Here is a 15,118-nt window from a genome sequence, read left to right on the forward strand (position 1 = left end):
GTATTTGGGCATGTGGTATATAGTATTAAGTGTATTAAACTATTAGTCATTAGTGATATGCACACAATTCGGTTTGTCGGTCAGTTCGATTTATAAATATACCCAACCGTATCCAAATCGAGAAACCATAATAATTTATAATTGAATTAGTAAACTGAAATAAAATTGTATCATCCAAATTGAATTATCCCAATTGGTTCAGAAATTCGGGTTGAACCGATTTGTGCATAGGCCTAGAGGTAAGTACTGATTCTTCAGAAAGGGGAACTCCCACCTATTTTGATGAATGAAGCCAGAGAGGCAAAAATTTCTTTAGTAGTTAATGATAAGCAAGATGGAATGACCGACGAACCTATTCCAGAACGGAGAACTGACTTCGCCACTCGGTTTCCATGCTTTTTTTTACTTTGGATGATGTTAAAGTCTCAAGATGGCCTAATAGAATCTAAGATTACTTCACTTGGATGGTCACAAAGAATCTAGTAGAATGAGAAGAGTACATAATTTTGTCATAGTTCACTTCTCGTCTCTCAGTTATTCTTCGAGGCTGGTGGAATTCACATGGGTTACAAGTTAGAAATGTATTTCTTACGTCCCAAGATTTCACATTTATCATTAGAATTTTAAAAGAAGTCTTTTGTGGAGATGCCGGTCAAAGACAAAAAAACCTAAGATGACAGCTTTTTGAAATGAAGTGTGTGTCTTTAGATAGAGATATCATTGACAAACATTTCCAAGAAATTGCAAAAATAATTTTTGAGCTTGGTGGGGATAACAATTTAAAATGTGCATTAGTGTCGTCCATACAAAAAATGTTGGCTGGTCAAGCCATAGCATTATTGAAGATAAATACCAGCCCATAATTGCTCCACATATTGGTTACATTAGGCAAGCCATTTTTTATGCTCTAGATGATATTTGTGCAAAAAGATCTCCTTAGAAACAAATAATGAAAAATGATCCAGCACTTAATAGAGCTTGACGTAGGTCAGATTTGATCACATGATCAGAAAGAAAAAATTGGTCATGCCAGGCGCCAAGGAAAAATTTCAAAATATTCAAGTTGCCCTAATTTTCTGATGACAGGTTCATGTTCAGAAGAAGAACAAAATGTTTCAGATGAAGAAGGACAGAGCATGCAAGAAGAAATAGAGCCTGTTTTATTTGTAATAAAATGATTGGAGAAGGTTTTGTACTAATAAACCGATATTCAAAATCATTCCATTCAGGATCTTTTAATCTGTAAAAACGTTGGATTTCTAAATTATCGTAAAGCCCTCCTGGAATTCCTTCCAGAGCCTGTTGAATAATCATTATGGATTCTGTCATTTCACCAATTCGTACTAAATAACGAGCTAATGAATCCCCTTCTCGTTGCCATTGAACCTGCCAATCAAATTCATCGTAAGACTCCTAATGATCAACTTTAAGAAGATCCCATTCTATTCTGGAAGCTCGTAGCATTGGTCCCCATAAACTCCCAATTTAATGCTACATCTCTCCCAATAATGCCTACGCCTTCAACTCGTTCTAAAAAAAAAAGGATTCCGGGTAATAAATTTTTGATACTCAGCTACCCTTGTTAAAAAATAATCGCAAAAATCCAAACATTTATCTATCCAACCATTGGATAGATCAGCAGCCACTCCTCCGATACGAAAATAATTATGCATCGTTCGCATACCTACTCTCTCCGTTTCAAAATATTTGTCTTACTTTTCTTTTTAGTCCTCTTTAAAAAATGTGTCTTTCTTTTTTGGAAACTCTTTAATTCAAACTTTCCACATGACATGTATTAGACCACAATATTCAAAAGTCTTCTTTACTTTCTTAGACTTCGTGCCAAGTCAAACAAACATTTTAAAATGGAGTTTAAGAAAGTAGAGAAGACTTTTGAATCTTAAAGACTTAAATTAAATGTGTAGAATGTATTAAAATGCCATTTAATCTTATTGGCCTTAAACATGTCATGTGGAAAGTTGGAATTAAAGAGTTGCCAAAAAATAAAAGAGGCATTTTTTTTTAAAGCGGATTAAAAAGAAAAGTAAGACAAACATTTTGAAAAGGAAGGGTATTTTATTACAAATAAGACAGGCTCTATTTCTTCTTGCATCGTCTCACCTTCATCTTCTGAAATATTTTGTTTTTCTTCTGAACCTGGACCTATCACTAGAAAATTAGGGCAACTTGAATCTTTTGAATATTTTGGGTTGTGACAAATTGGTATCCTAACTTTAGGTTCACCGGTCTCATGAGTACAAAAGCAATTTCAAGTAGAGTCTTGCGCATTGGTACGTAGACGTTCATACCCATCCTCGAGAGGCTATAGGACATTTAGGAAACATCTATTCTTTCATTCCTTTCGGGTTGACTTTCTCAAACTAATATCTGACTTCATATTCTATTCTTTCACAGATAGTGAGGACATCCACGAATATGGCTAAGGATGAGGCGCCAGCACCTGCTGCCAGAGCTGTGGCACATAGCAGGGGCCGGGGTAGAGGTCGTGGTAGGGGTAGACCCCATGGAGCACCACCGGCTAGAGGTCGGGCACTAATGAAGGGTCAAACCCATGCTAGATCAGTGTCTTCCGAGCCGGAGATTGAGCACTAGGACGAGCCTATTGAGGAGAAGGAGTTGAGGCCAGCGCAGGCACCACCTGAGATCATTACTACACCAATTCTATAGGATGCTATGGTAAGCATCTGAGTCTACTTGAGGGATTGACCTAGGTCGGCACATTTCAGGCTACACAGGATGGGTCACAGACCAGAGTTGGAGGTCAGACTACTGGTCAATTTCGTATTCTAAAAGCACAGCCTGCTACTATTGTGGCTCCCCGCATTGATGAGATTCCAGCACCTGATTTTGCTCCTCGACTAATCCCTGGGCTAGTCATGACCCGTGATGAGCAGAAGATATTTGAGCAGTTCACCAAGATGAGTCCTCCCTGGTTCTATAGTACTCCGAGGAGGATGCGTATGAGTTCATTGTTAGTTGTCATGAGAGACTTCACAAGCTGGGTATAGTGGAGTCTCATGGGGTTGACTATATTTCTTTTTAATTGATTGGGGACGCCAAACAATGGTGGATGTCTTACATTGATTATTGATCAGCTGGGTCATCTCCTTTGACATGGACTCGATTTTATCAGGTATTTTCATAGAAGTACGTTCCCTAAAGTTTGAGAGACAGGATGAAGGACGAGTTATCTGACTTGGAGCAGAGAGGATTATCTGTGGGGGAGTATGAGTCTAGCTTTGGCTCGTTATATTGTGTTGTTACTCGCCACTGAGGTAGAGAGAGTGAGGTAGTTTGTGAAGGGGTTAATCCTTTCGCTTCGATTGGCGACCTTGCAGCTAGTTGTTTCTGGGGCAACCCCGGTAGGCGAACCATCCCCAAGACTTAAGTCATTTGAAGGATAAAACAGGAATAGTAAATACACATGAACATAATTCATCAGTCTGACATATATAAAAGAAGAAGTGTGGAAAGTAAATGGGTCTAATACATCCCAAAATCGGGTCTAAATCGTACAATAGCACTAGAAAATCCGATACAAGTCCCGTAGGGCGAAATAAACTATCTGAAGAGTCAAATTGAAAGTAAATAAGCAAGAGGAATCCAGGGGCCATAAGTCAACCATGTAGCTCAACCTGAATATCTCGAATTCTATGCCCCGGGATCATCACAAGGTCTCGAACTGAAGCAGGGGTCTGTATCTACACTAGAAAAAGTGCAGCAAGTGTAAGTGAGCATAAACCACTAGTAATTCGAAGGTATCATAGGCCAACAATGATGGAATTACGTATAAAACATATAAAGACTGAAATAAACTCCAAGTGAGCAAATAAAACTAAAATACCATAACTGTGACCATTTAAGCATGTCTCATGCGAATCAACAAAAAATCAGATAAGCATGTATCACATAGGAGGAATGATGAAATAGATGAGCTATGAGAATCAACTGCAATGCATTAGCCAAAGAACTATTCCGGTACACACATGCTATAGGCCATGCCATATAGTCATGACCCATAAGGGACTCCCGAGGTCTATATACCTGTCACTGTACCGCTTGAGGTCCTTTTTCTTCGGACTGTGACCCCTCACTGTACCGCTTGACTTTATCGCCGAACTGTGAGAAACTCACTATACTACCCAACTTTACTACCGAACTGTGAGAACAATTACCTTACCTTTATCCCGGTCCTTTACCATCTTGTATTTTCCATTTTCCCATAATTCATTTAAAGAGCACATAATAAGGATAGAATGAGTGCAACATACGTAGTAACTTATGCCATTAATATTGTGAAGTTGAAGAGTGGGTATTCAACACCAAGCAATTTCATACATCAAGTCATATGTCCGAAATAATTCTCTTTCCATAGTTCATACGAGATGAGGAGCTATGAGGTAAAGTCAAAAAATCATAGCAAGTATAAATCCAACATGGCTATCATAGCCCACATTAGCAACAACCGTACCACCCTAAGTGAATTTATCACCACAACCAATGCCCGAAGGCTCAACATACAATACCCGTCATAATACACTTCTTTTCCTCTAACTACCCAAACATTACACACATGCACCCACCCAAGTGCTCATCATAGTCACTAAGGTGGGACCCCCATCATGTCTAATACCCTTTCAGAATTTATAGGCTAAGTACACACTCCAATATGAGTCTAAAAAAGCAAACTGTAACCTACCTCGAAAGCCGAGCGGGAGCCACGAACACTTAAACCTGAGCATTCCCCTTCCAGAGCGTCTCTGAACGAGCAAAGTCTATCAAATAAAAATTTTACATTAATACATGAGTCTAAGGATACCCACGTTGCTATAAAAGGATTCAGGTCCGAAAGTCAACATAAAACCCCATCCCAAACCCCGAAGGTCAAAGCGGTAATTTTGTTGTGAAATCAAGTTCACATGGTCAAAATAGTGCTCTACGAGGTCACCGAATCTAATACTACCCATATTGATATACTTTGGCTCAGAAACCAAAAACAACCAAACCCGAACCGAAAGGTATAAATTTAACTTAAATTCATTTTACCCATAGTCTAATTAATCTAGATCCAAAAATCATGCAAAACTAATCATGGATTGACTTCCAACTATCAAGAAAACCCCAATTTCAACCTAGAGCTAAAAACCCCCAATTTTCCCTTCCTAAATCATGATTTCTAACATGGAATTCATTAATAATCGATGATATAAAGGTAAAAGGAGGGTTAGAAACTTACCCACTAGAAGAATCTTGCAAAATCCCTCAAAAATCTCCTCAAACCGAGGTCTCAAGCTCCAAATATGTGAATGAATATTCTAATCTCGAAAATGGGGAAATAAATACCTAACAGTCCAGTGATTTCAGCCGAAGCGGCCGTATCCTCTTTTTGTGGGCCAGCTTTCGGGGCCCAAAACCTCGCAGATGCGAGGTCCACGTAACTGGCCTAGGTCAGCAGATGCAGACCTTTTCACGCAGGGGCGGCCCCACTCCTGTGGCCCATTTCACACAGAAGCGAGATCTGCCCCTCTCAGCCAAACTCGCACCTGCAGCCCACTTTGCGCAGGCGCGACTCAAGCTCGCAAAAGCGAGACACCAGAACTAGAAAAACCAAATCAAGTTCAAACTTCGATCCAACACCCGAAACTCATCTGGAACCTCCCGAACACAAACCAAAAATGCAAACCTATTCTAAAACACATAACGAACTCACTCGCTTACTCGAAATTTCCAAAAGAGGTCATCTTGGCTCGGTGTTCACCGAGGTCAACTCCAAACATAAATTCTCATAATCCCGACCAATGATCCAGTTCACACCCGAACTCCTTGGGATCCAAACCAACTACTTTACCAAGTAAAAATTCATGTTCCATACCTAACAGAACTATCAGAATTTGATTTGGTCACGTTTGCCCAAAAGTTAACTATTGGTCAAAGCTTTCCCAAAATCAAAACTTAATAACACAAAACTTAGGTTTTCACTCTGATACTAATATGATCGCCTCGATAATTGCGCCACCCATCCCCAAGAGTCTAATATGTCAAAATAAAGCTAAGGGAAGGGTCATTTGGGCAGAAATAAGTAAAATCGTCAAAACGACCTAACAGGTATCCACCACTTAAACACACGTTCGTCCTCGAACGTAAAAGAGAAAGGAAGTACCTGAATCAACAAAAAGCTGGAGATATCTACTACGCATATCCGAATCCATCTTCTAAGTAGCCTCATCAACCGAACGATGCTTCCTCTAAACCCTTACCGAAGCTATCTCTTGGGACCTCAACTTTCGAATGTGTATCTAGAATAGCAACCAGCTCTTCCTCAAAGGTCAAATTCTGATCAAGCAACATAGAATCCCACTGAATCACATGAGAACTATCTAAATAGTGCTTCTTAAGAATCGAAACGTGAAATACAAGATGAACACCTAATATACCGGGTGAAAAATCCAACTCATAGGCTACCTCACCAATGCGCTGAACAATCTCAACAGGGCCAATGTACCTCGGACTAAACTTGCCCTATTTCTCAAACCTCATCACACCCTTCATAGATGAAACCTTCAATAGAACCAGATCACCAACCATGAACTCCAAATCGCGAACCTTCCGATCCGCATAACTCTTCTGCCTACTCTGAGCCATGAGAAGCCTCTCTTAAATCAACTTGACCTTGTCCAAGGAATATCGTAGAAAATTTGTACCACAAGGACAAACCTCAAATGCATCAAACAACCAATCGGAGAATGAAGCCTCCTACCATGCAATGCCTCAAACGGTGCCATCTCAATGCTCGAATGGTAACTATTGTTGTAAGCAAACTCCGCCAAGGGTAAGAACTGATCCCAATGACCCCCAAAGTCAATCACGCAGGCCCGCAACATATCTTCAAGGGCCTAAATAGTCTGCTTAGACCGACCATCGGTCCGAGGGTGAAATGATGTACTGAGCTCAAGCCGGGTACCCAACTCCTTTTGCATAGACCGCCAAAAATGAGATGTAAACTGTGTCCCTCAATCTGAAATGATGGAAATGGATACAACATGCAAACGAACTTTCTCCCTAATGTAGATTTTTGCCAACTTCTCTGAATTGTAAGTAGTTTGAACCGGTATGAAGTGAGGAGACTTAGTGAAACGGTCCACAATGACCCAAATGACATCAAACTTCCCCAGGGTCCGTGATAATCCTACCACAAAGTCCATAGCAATCTATTCCCACTACCACTTGAGAATGGGCATCCTCTTAGTAATCCAGTAGACTTTTGGTGCTCGTATTGCACTTGCTGGCAATTCAAACACCGAGGTTGTCACACCCCAGACCGGAGGGGCACGACTGGCACCCGGACCTAACTTACCGAGCATCAATATAGCATATCTCCATAACTATACTATCATGTGTAAATGGGTTGGAAGGCTGAATAAAACATAAGGAGTACTCGACAAAAGACAACCTCAAAATGGTATACGAGCTTATATATGAGATATACGACCTACAAGGCTGACATGACCATTCGTACATCAAACATAGGCCGAAAAGGCCATGCAAAACATCTACATGAAAGTCATAAGGTCGGGATAGGGCCTCGTCATACCCATAAACACATGTACATAAGCATACTAACCCAAAAAGCAACTCTAGAGCAAGTGGAATGTAACAAAATGTTCCACTGAGCTGGTAGCCTACTGGGAGGACCGTCAACCTATCTATCAGGACCTGTGGGCATGAAACACAGCATCCCCAGGCAAAGGGACGTTAGTGCAAATAAAGTACCGAGTGTGAAGTTAGTTAACAACATAAGGAAAGACATCAATGTAATAAAGGAATAAGAAAATCAACCTTGGCTCTGTATTGCCACTGAGGGCCATGATATGCATGAATACAGTATATACGCGTATATAGCACCATCATCATACAATATATATACGCGCATATAGCGCCATCAAGCCTCTGTGGGCATCATCTTCATCATTATAATATCCATCTGATCAGGGGTGCGTCTATAGCGACATCGTACCATATATATGCGTATATAACGCCATTGGAGCCACACACAGACTCACTATATCATAATATATGTATATATGTATGTACAAGAGCCATAAAGAGACATCATGAACTTATCGGAGTGACGTAAGGTCGTTACACCTCCGAATATCATTATGGAACTAACATCATCAACATACGTTTCAATAAGAGTTAAAGATCAATGCCATGCATTAGAAATACATCATGAAAGACAACAAACATAAGCTTTCTACAGTTACTAATAATAGAGTCGTTTATAAGTGTCATTCGTTCGTTTACATTTCATTCGTTGGAATTATGCCAAAAGAATGCAAGAAAGTGCCTTAACATACCTTTGTCGTTTACTTAATGATTCAGCATATATCTTCCTGAAAACTTCAATCTATATTAAGACAGTAAAACTTGTGGTCAATGCCATAGAAGGACTTACAAATATGCTTCTAAGCTAGTAGGTCACTTATAGAAAATCAGACAATATTTCCCCTATAACTTTCACTTTCCTCAAATTCCAAACAACATCAACAATAGCCAGAAGAATATCAATAACAAAATAGTTCGGCTATACATATCAATAACCAGCATACAATATCATTAACAAGACTATTATTCAACACGATGAGCGACAAGCTAGGATTGGAACCCATTCAAGCCCTTATACCCCTTCTTCGTCTTAACTGCAACATACAACATAACCATTATGCTAACAGACATATTCTTCTAATTTTATAGCCTTATATCCATCTTCTACAACACATTAACAGCCCAACAAGAGTTAACAACAACGAGGACAATTTTTAGGTGCTACATAGCTAATTCTTCTGCTAGCTTATAATACCATCATCAATACCAACACTTAGACAAGCATAATAACAAAAATAAAAACATAACCAAGTTATTCTCCATAATTTCCATCCATAAGAAGTCACAAATTTAGCCTCAAAACAGTCCAACAACAAGACAACAACATCTCATATCGTTTCAAGTACTAGCGTGTAGTTTTTCATCCAAACAACTTAACCAACATGAAATTAACCTTGAGCACAACCAAAAAGATATTAAATTTAACTTGGGAAGTAGATACAACTAGAAATATCAACCCAACTCATCTTTCAATGGCCCTCCACCACACCACAACACTATAGAGGTGTTATTCTTTATTTGAGTTAATCTTTGGTGTCAAAGTTGGGTGTAAACACGTGGATTTCACCTTGAGCTCCTTTGGAACTGTTGAGAGAGCTTATGAGAGCATTAGGGTGGATTTTGGTCGAAAAATGACTAAGGAGGAGCCCCAAAACGCTTTTAAAAGAAGCCAAAAGTCGGCCACCGCAATAGTGGGTCCCAAAAGGGGCTACCTACACAGTCTCGCGAAAACGCGAATATCTCTCTACTCCGACGTCGCATCGATGAATGGCTTAATTGAATTAGAAACTAGACTCGTTAACCTTCAATTTGATGGGTGAACCACTTCCGTAACCCCAAGTATATTGGGAGAAAAACTTAGTGACATTAGACCCAAATTTCAGCAAAATTATGAACGTAACTTGCGATAACTTTTACAACTTGCTTGACTTCAAAACTTAACATACGAATATTATATGATTCAGGTACCTTAAAACAAGAACTCCTTAGAATATTAAGTACTCCTAGTTTAACTCCGAAAGCACAGATTATAACATCTTTGATTCGATTAAGCTCTAACCCTCATGATACTTCCTTAACACGTGTTTTAACCCATCATTATATTTGTGAAGGTCCTTAAACTCTCACTTATATTGATTCACTTAAGACAAATTCTAACATGAATGTACAGGGTGTAACAGAGACACGAACCACATAATGTCCCTCTTCATACTACACCACTAGTAATGTTGTTTCAAATTCCGACACATCTTTGTAGCCCCCGGATGAATAGAGTACCTTGAACTATGAGCCTCCTCCATGATCAATATAGTCAAATGCCCCACTTGGGGAACACATACGCGACCCTTGATCCTTAAAAAACCCCCATCATCTAAAATGCCTCCTTGGCCTTTCTTTGCAACACCTTGTCTTGAATCTTATGCAACTTCGCATCATCAAACTGTTGAGCCTGAATATGCTCCAATAAGGAAGACCGTGCCTCTACACAAACTAGAACCTTTCCAGGTTCTGAAATATTAACTCTCAGATACTATTCTCCAAGGACTGAACATCTATAGCCAAAGGACGCTCTTTAACCTTTAACCCAGGTAGGCTACTCGTACTCACCGACTTCCTGCTTAAGGCATCTGCCACTACATTGGCCTTTCCTGGATGATAAAAAATAGTCACATCATAGTCCCAGAGAAACTCCAACCATCTCTGTTGCCTCAAATTGAGATCCTTCTGATTGAAAATATGTTGAAGACTCTAGTGATCGGTAAACACCTAAGAATGCACACCATAGAGGTAATGCCTCCAAATCTTCAAGGCAAAGACCACCGTCGCCAACTCTAAGTCATTAGTGGGACAATTCTTTTCATGCACCTTCAACTGTCTTAAAGCATGGGCTATAACCTTCCCTTTCTGCATTAAAACACACCTAAGTCTGATTCATGAATCATCACAATATATGGTGAAAACCTCTCCCTCCATGAGTAAGGTCAAAATTGGGGTCGTAGTTTTTTTCCATGAGTAAGGTCAAAATCAGGGTCGTAGTCAACAAAGTCTTGAGCATTTAAAAGATCGCCTCAAACTTATCTGACCATTAGAAAGCCACATTCTTTTGGGTCAACTGGGTCAAAGAAGATGAAATAGATAAGAAACCCTCCACAAAAACGCCAGTAATAACTAGCGAGGTTAATGAAACTCGGAATCTTGGTGACTAAAGGAGGTCTAACCTAATCACGAACTGCCTCAATCTTCTTAGGATCCACCATAACACTATGCTTGCATATGACATGTCCCAAAAACACCGCAGAACTAAGCTAGAACTCACACTTCAAAAACTTAGCATAGAGTTGCTTCTCCGTCAGAATCCCAAGTACGATCCTCAAATATTACTCGTGCTCCTCTCTACTATGAGAGTAAATCAGAATATTATCAATGAAGATGAGCACAAGAGAATCCAAATACGGTCTGAAAACACCATTCATCAAGTCTATAAAGGCTACTAAGGCATTGGTCAGCCCAAAAGACATAAACCAAAACTCATAATGACCATGCAGGTTAAGTGTATAGCTAGGATGCTTGGACGTCAGCTGGGATTGGCAAGTTCCACCTTATTCTGGAGCTATGCTGAGTCATGTATAGATATTTATGATGATAGGTATGTTAGGGCCCTGTCTTGACTCATAATGTTCAGTTTACTTCTTAGAGACTTCTACAGACAGTGTCCTGTGGTATGTTTGTCGAGATGTCGACAAAGTGATGTCAGTTGAGTCATTTGTGGACTTTAAAAGAGTATGTATTTTAGATGATTTCTATTTGGAAAAGTTTTATGTTCTTAAAAGTTTTTGAAATGACAGATTTTGATAGAGCAAATGTCTGAGGGTTCGCTCGACTCTGATGAGAGTCGGGTGCCCATCATGCCCTATCAGGATTGGGGTGTGACAGCCAGCTCACACGAGAGCATGAAATTAGGGGAGGGATAGGCCCAGCCCAGACTCACCCTGAGGTTATGTCCGATCCAGTATTTTAGGACACTGTGACTCGTATCCTTCTACATCTCGATGGCAGCATACCGTGGGTAGTGCCACTACTCCAGAGGGATCACAGACCAGAGCAAAAGCTCAGACTTCGGAGAAGGGATAGACATTGGGGATCCAGCCAGTTGCTGCCATGGCCCTACGCATTGATGGTATTCCAGCCCCTGCAGTTGCTTCTAGGGTCGTAGCAAGCCAGGTTTTGACACTTGGGGATCGGGAGCTTGTTGGCACATTCTTGAAGATGGAGCTCCCCAGATTCTTTGGTACACCTAGTGAGGACGTGTATGAGTTCATTATGGGTATGCATGAGAGACTGTACAAGACTGGCATTGTGGAGTCGCATGGTATGTATTATGTGTCTTTCCAGCTTCGCGGGGATGTGAAGACTTGGTAGAGGTCTTTCATTGATTGCAGGCCCGTTAGTTCACTTCTACTCTCTTGGGCACAATTTCACCAGGCCTTCTCAGAGAAGTACGCGCCCCCTACTTTGAAAGACCAGTGGAGGGATGAGTTCATCCACTTACATCAGAGGGGTATGTCGGTGGCTGAGTATGAGGCTCGAATTCGGTTCTTGGCACGCTATGCGATGTAGTTAATTCTGACAGAGTCAGAGAGGGATAGAAAGTTTGTGAGTGGACTGGTGCTTCCACTTCATATTGCTTATCTTCAGCTTGTATCCTTGGAGTCTTCTTTCCAGACGGTAGTGGATCATGCTGCGAGTGTTGAGTCCGCTAGGGCTCGATCTCTTGGCAGGGTTAGTGAGAAGAGGCCTCGTCAGTATGGTGGATACAATGGGTCCAGTTTTAGAAGTGGAAGCAAGTCATCCAGGACCTATCAGTCACACTCCAGCTGCTCCATTCAGTCAGTGCTTAAGGAATCTTTAGGTGGCCTATCTAGACAAAGTGGTTATGGGTCATTGCAGGCTTCTGGAGGCTCAATTTCTCGACCAGCTGACCGAAGTGGTCCCTCCGGTTCCTTAGCCTTCGACAACTAGAGCTTGATTTGTTTATGTTGATCCTGAACACATCGCGATAGAGTGTACCCAATCAAGATAGGGGTGGACCTAGCAGGGTTCTAGATTCCAGACCCCAAGGACTGTGCCATCTTCTGGTAGCCGGGGTGGTTCTTCAGGTAGAGGCGGTGCTCGAAGGCACGCTCGGCCGCTCATTCGGTCGGACATGAGGCATCTTTAGGTGGCCTATCTAGACAAAGTGGTTATGGGTCAGGGCAGGCTTCTGGAGACTCATTTTCTCGACCAGCCAACCGAGGTGGTCCCTCTGGTTCCTCAACCTCCGAAAACTACAGCTTGATTTGTTTGTGTTGATCCTGAACACATGGCGATAGAGTGCACCCGATCAAGATAGAAGTGGACCTAGCAGGGTTCTAGATTCTAGACCCCATGGACCGCGCCATCTTCTAGTAGCCGGGGTGGTTCTTTAGGTAGAGGCGGGGATCAGTAAGGCCGTAGTGGTTCGCATTCCTCTAGGGGTAGTTATCAGTCTGGTAGAGGTAGTTCTCAGGCTTCCAGGGGAGAAGCTCAGTCCGGCCAGAGCGGCCGTGGTGGTGCTCATTGTTACGCTTTTCTCGATAGGCTAGAGGCTGGGGCATCTGACGCTGTGATCATAGGTACCATTTCTGTTTGTCATCGGGCAGCGTCAGTCTTATTTGATCCAGGGTCTACTTTCTCTTATGTGTCTGCTTATCATTCTATTGGTTGGGATTTGACTTGTGACTGTCTTGATATTCCTATTTATGTGTGTACTCCGGTTAGAGAATCAGTAGTGGTTGATCGAGTCTATCGGTCTTTTTTAGTTACTTTAATGGGTTATGACACGTGGGTAGACTTGGTGATATTGGATATAGTAGATTTCGACATTATTTTGGGCATGAGTTAGTTATCCCCTTACCAAGCGATCTTGGACTGTCACGCCAAGACAGTCACTCTAGCTATGCTAGGTATTCCTAGACTTGAGTGGAGGGGTACTCTTAGTCTCGCTCCGAAGAAGATTATTTGCTATCTCCGCGTGAAAAAGTTAGTTGATAAGGGGTGCATGGCATACTTGGCCTATATTCGTGATACTAGTATTGAATCTCCTCGCTTGAGTTCGTGCCCGTCGTGTGCGAGTTTACAGAGGTATTCCCTTCAGATTTGCCGAGTATGCCACTCGATCACGACATTAATTTCTGCATCGATCTAGAGCCGGGAACTTACCCTATTTCCATTCCGCTATATAGGATGGAACCTGCCGAGTTGAGAGAGTTAAAGGAGCAATTGCAGGATCTTCTGAGTAAGGGTTTCATTAGACTGAGCGTCTCTCCTTGGGGCGCTCCCGTCCTATTTGTGAAGAAGAAAGATAGGACAATGCGGATGTGTATTGATTACCGTCAGTTGAACAAGGTCACCATTCAAAATAAGTATCCTATTCCCTGCATTAATGACTTGTTTGACCAGCTTCAGGGTGCTTCTGTGTTTTCGAAGATTGATTTGAGGTCAGGCTATCACCAGCTGAAGATCCGAGCCGAGGATATTCCGACATGGATTTTAGAACTCATTATGATCATTACGAGTTCCTTGTTATGTCATTTGGGCTTAAAAATGCCCCGGTATCTTTCATGGATTTGATGAATGGACTTTTCAAGCCATACTTGGATTACTTCATCATAGTCTTCATCGATGATATCTTGGTGTATTCGAAGAGTAGGGAGGAGCATGAGCATGATTTGAGGATTCTCCTTGGGTTATTGAAAGAGAAAGAGCTTTATGTCAAGTTTTTGAAGTGTGAGTTCTGGCTGGATTCAGTGGCATTCTAGGGCCACGTGGTGTCAAAAGGACGAGATTATGGTTGATCCCAAGAAGATTGAGGCTGTTAGGGATTGGGCGAGGCCCACTTCAGTGGTCGAGATTCGTAGCTTCGTAGGTTTGGCTAGTTACTACCGTCGATTCGTGAAAGGGTTACTTCTATTACTTCGCACCTGACTCGATTGACTCAAAAGGAGGTTCCTTTCTAGTGGTCTGATGCTTCTAAAGAGAGATTCCAAAAGATCAAGGTCTTGTTGACTACAGCCCCGATTTTGGCATTACCCGTGAAGGGTAAGGACTTCGCATCATGTTGGTTTGGGTGTCGTGTTGATGCAAGAGGCAAAGTCACTAACTATGCTTCTAGGCAGTTGAAGATTCATGAGAAGAACTACCCTACGCATGATTTGGAGTTGCCAGCGGTAGTCTTCACTTTGAAGATTTGGAGGCATTATCTATATGGGGTCCATTGTGAGCTAATCACTGATCACCGCAATCTACAGCATGGGTTCAATCAGAGGGATCTAAATTCTAGACAGCGTAGATGGATGGAGCTACATAAGGATTATGATATCACTATTCTTTACCATCCGTGTTACACCCCATACTT

At 41.5% G+C, this 15,118-nt stretch overlaps 1 protein-coding gene across 1 annotated transcript; it reads right to left on the reverse strand.

Moving 5' to 3' along the window:
* Window positions 1-6,246: 6,246 nt before the first annotated feature.
* Window positions 6,247-6,902, reverse strand: LOC132044982 (uncharacterized). Its single transcript, XM_059435516.1, has 2 exons — window positions 6,723-6,902; window positions 6,247-6,540 (listed from the first exon to the last, which is right to left on the reverse strand). Exons 1-2 carry the CDS (start codon window positions 6,900-6,902, stop codon window positions 6,247-6,249), a joined length of 474 nt encoding a protein of 157 aa, XP_059291499.1.
* Between the last annotated feature and the right edge of the window lie 8,216 nt (window positions 6,903-15,118).

The sequence above is a fragment of the Lycium ferocissimum genome, unplaced genomic scaffold, assembly GCF_029784015.1.
Source record: "Lycium ferocissimum isolate CSIRO_LF1 unplaced genomic scaffold, AGI_CSIRO_Lferr_CH_V1 ctg5721, whole genome shotgun sequence".
Taxonomy (NCBI): domain Eukaryota; kingdom Viridiplantae; phylum Streptophyta; class Magnoliopsida; order Solanales; family Solanaceae; genus Lycium; species Lycium ferocissimum.

Coding starts and splice junctions, on each gene's coding strand:
- LOC132044982 (XM_059435516.1), bottom strand. CDS start 6,902: ATGTTGCGGGCCTGCGTGATTGACTTTGGGGGTCATTGGGATCAGTTC. Junction 6,541..6,722: donor ATTTGAGGTTTGTCCTTGTG/GTACAAATTTTC, acceptor TTTGAGAAATAG/GGCAAGTTTAGTCCGAGGTA.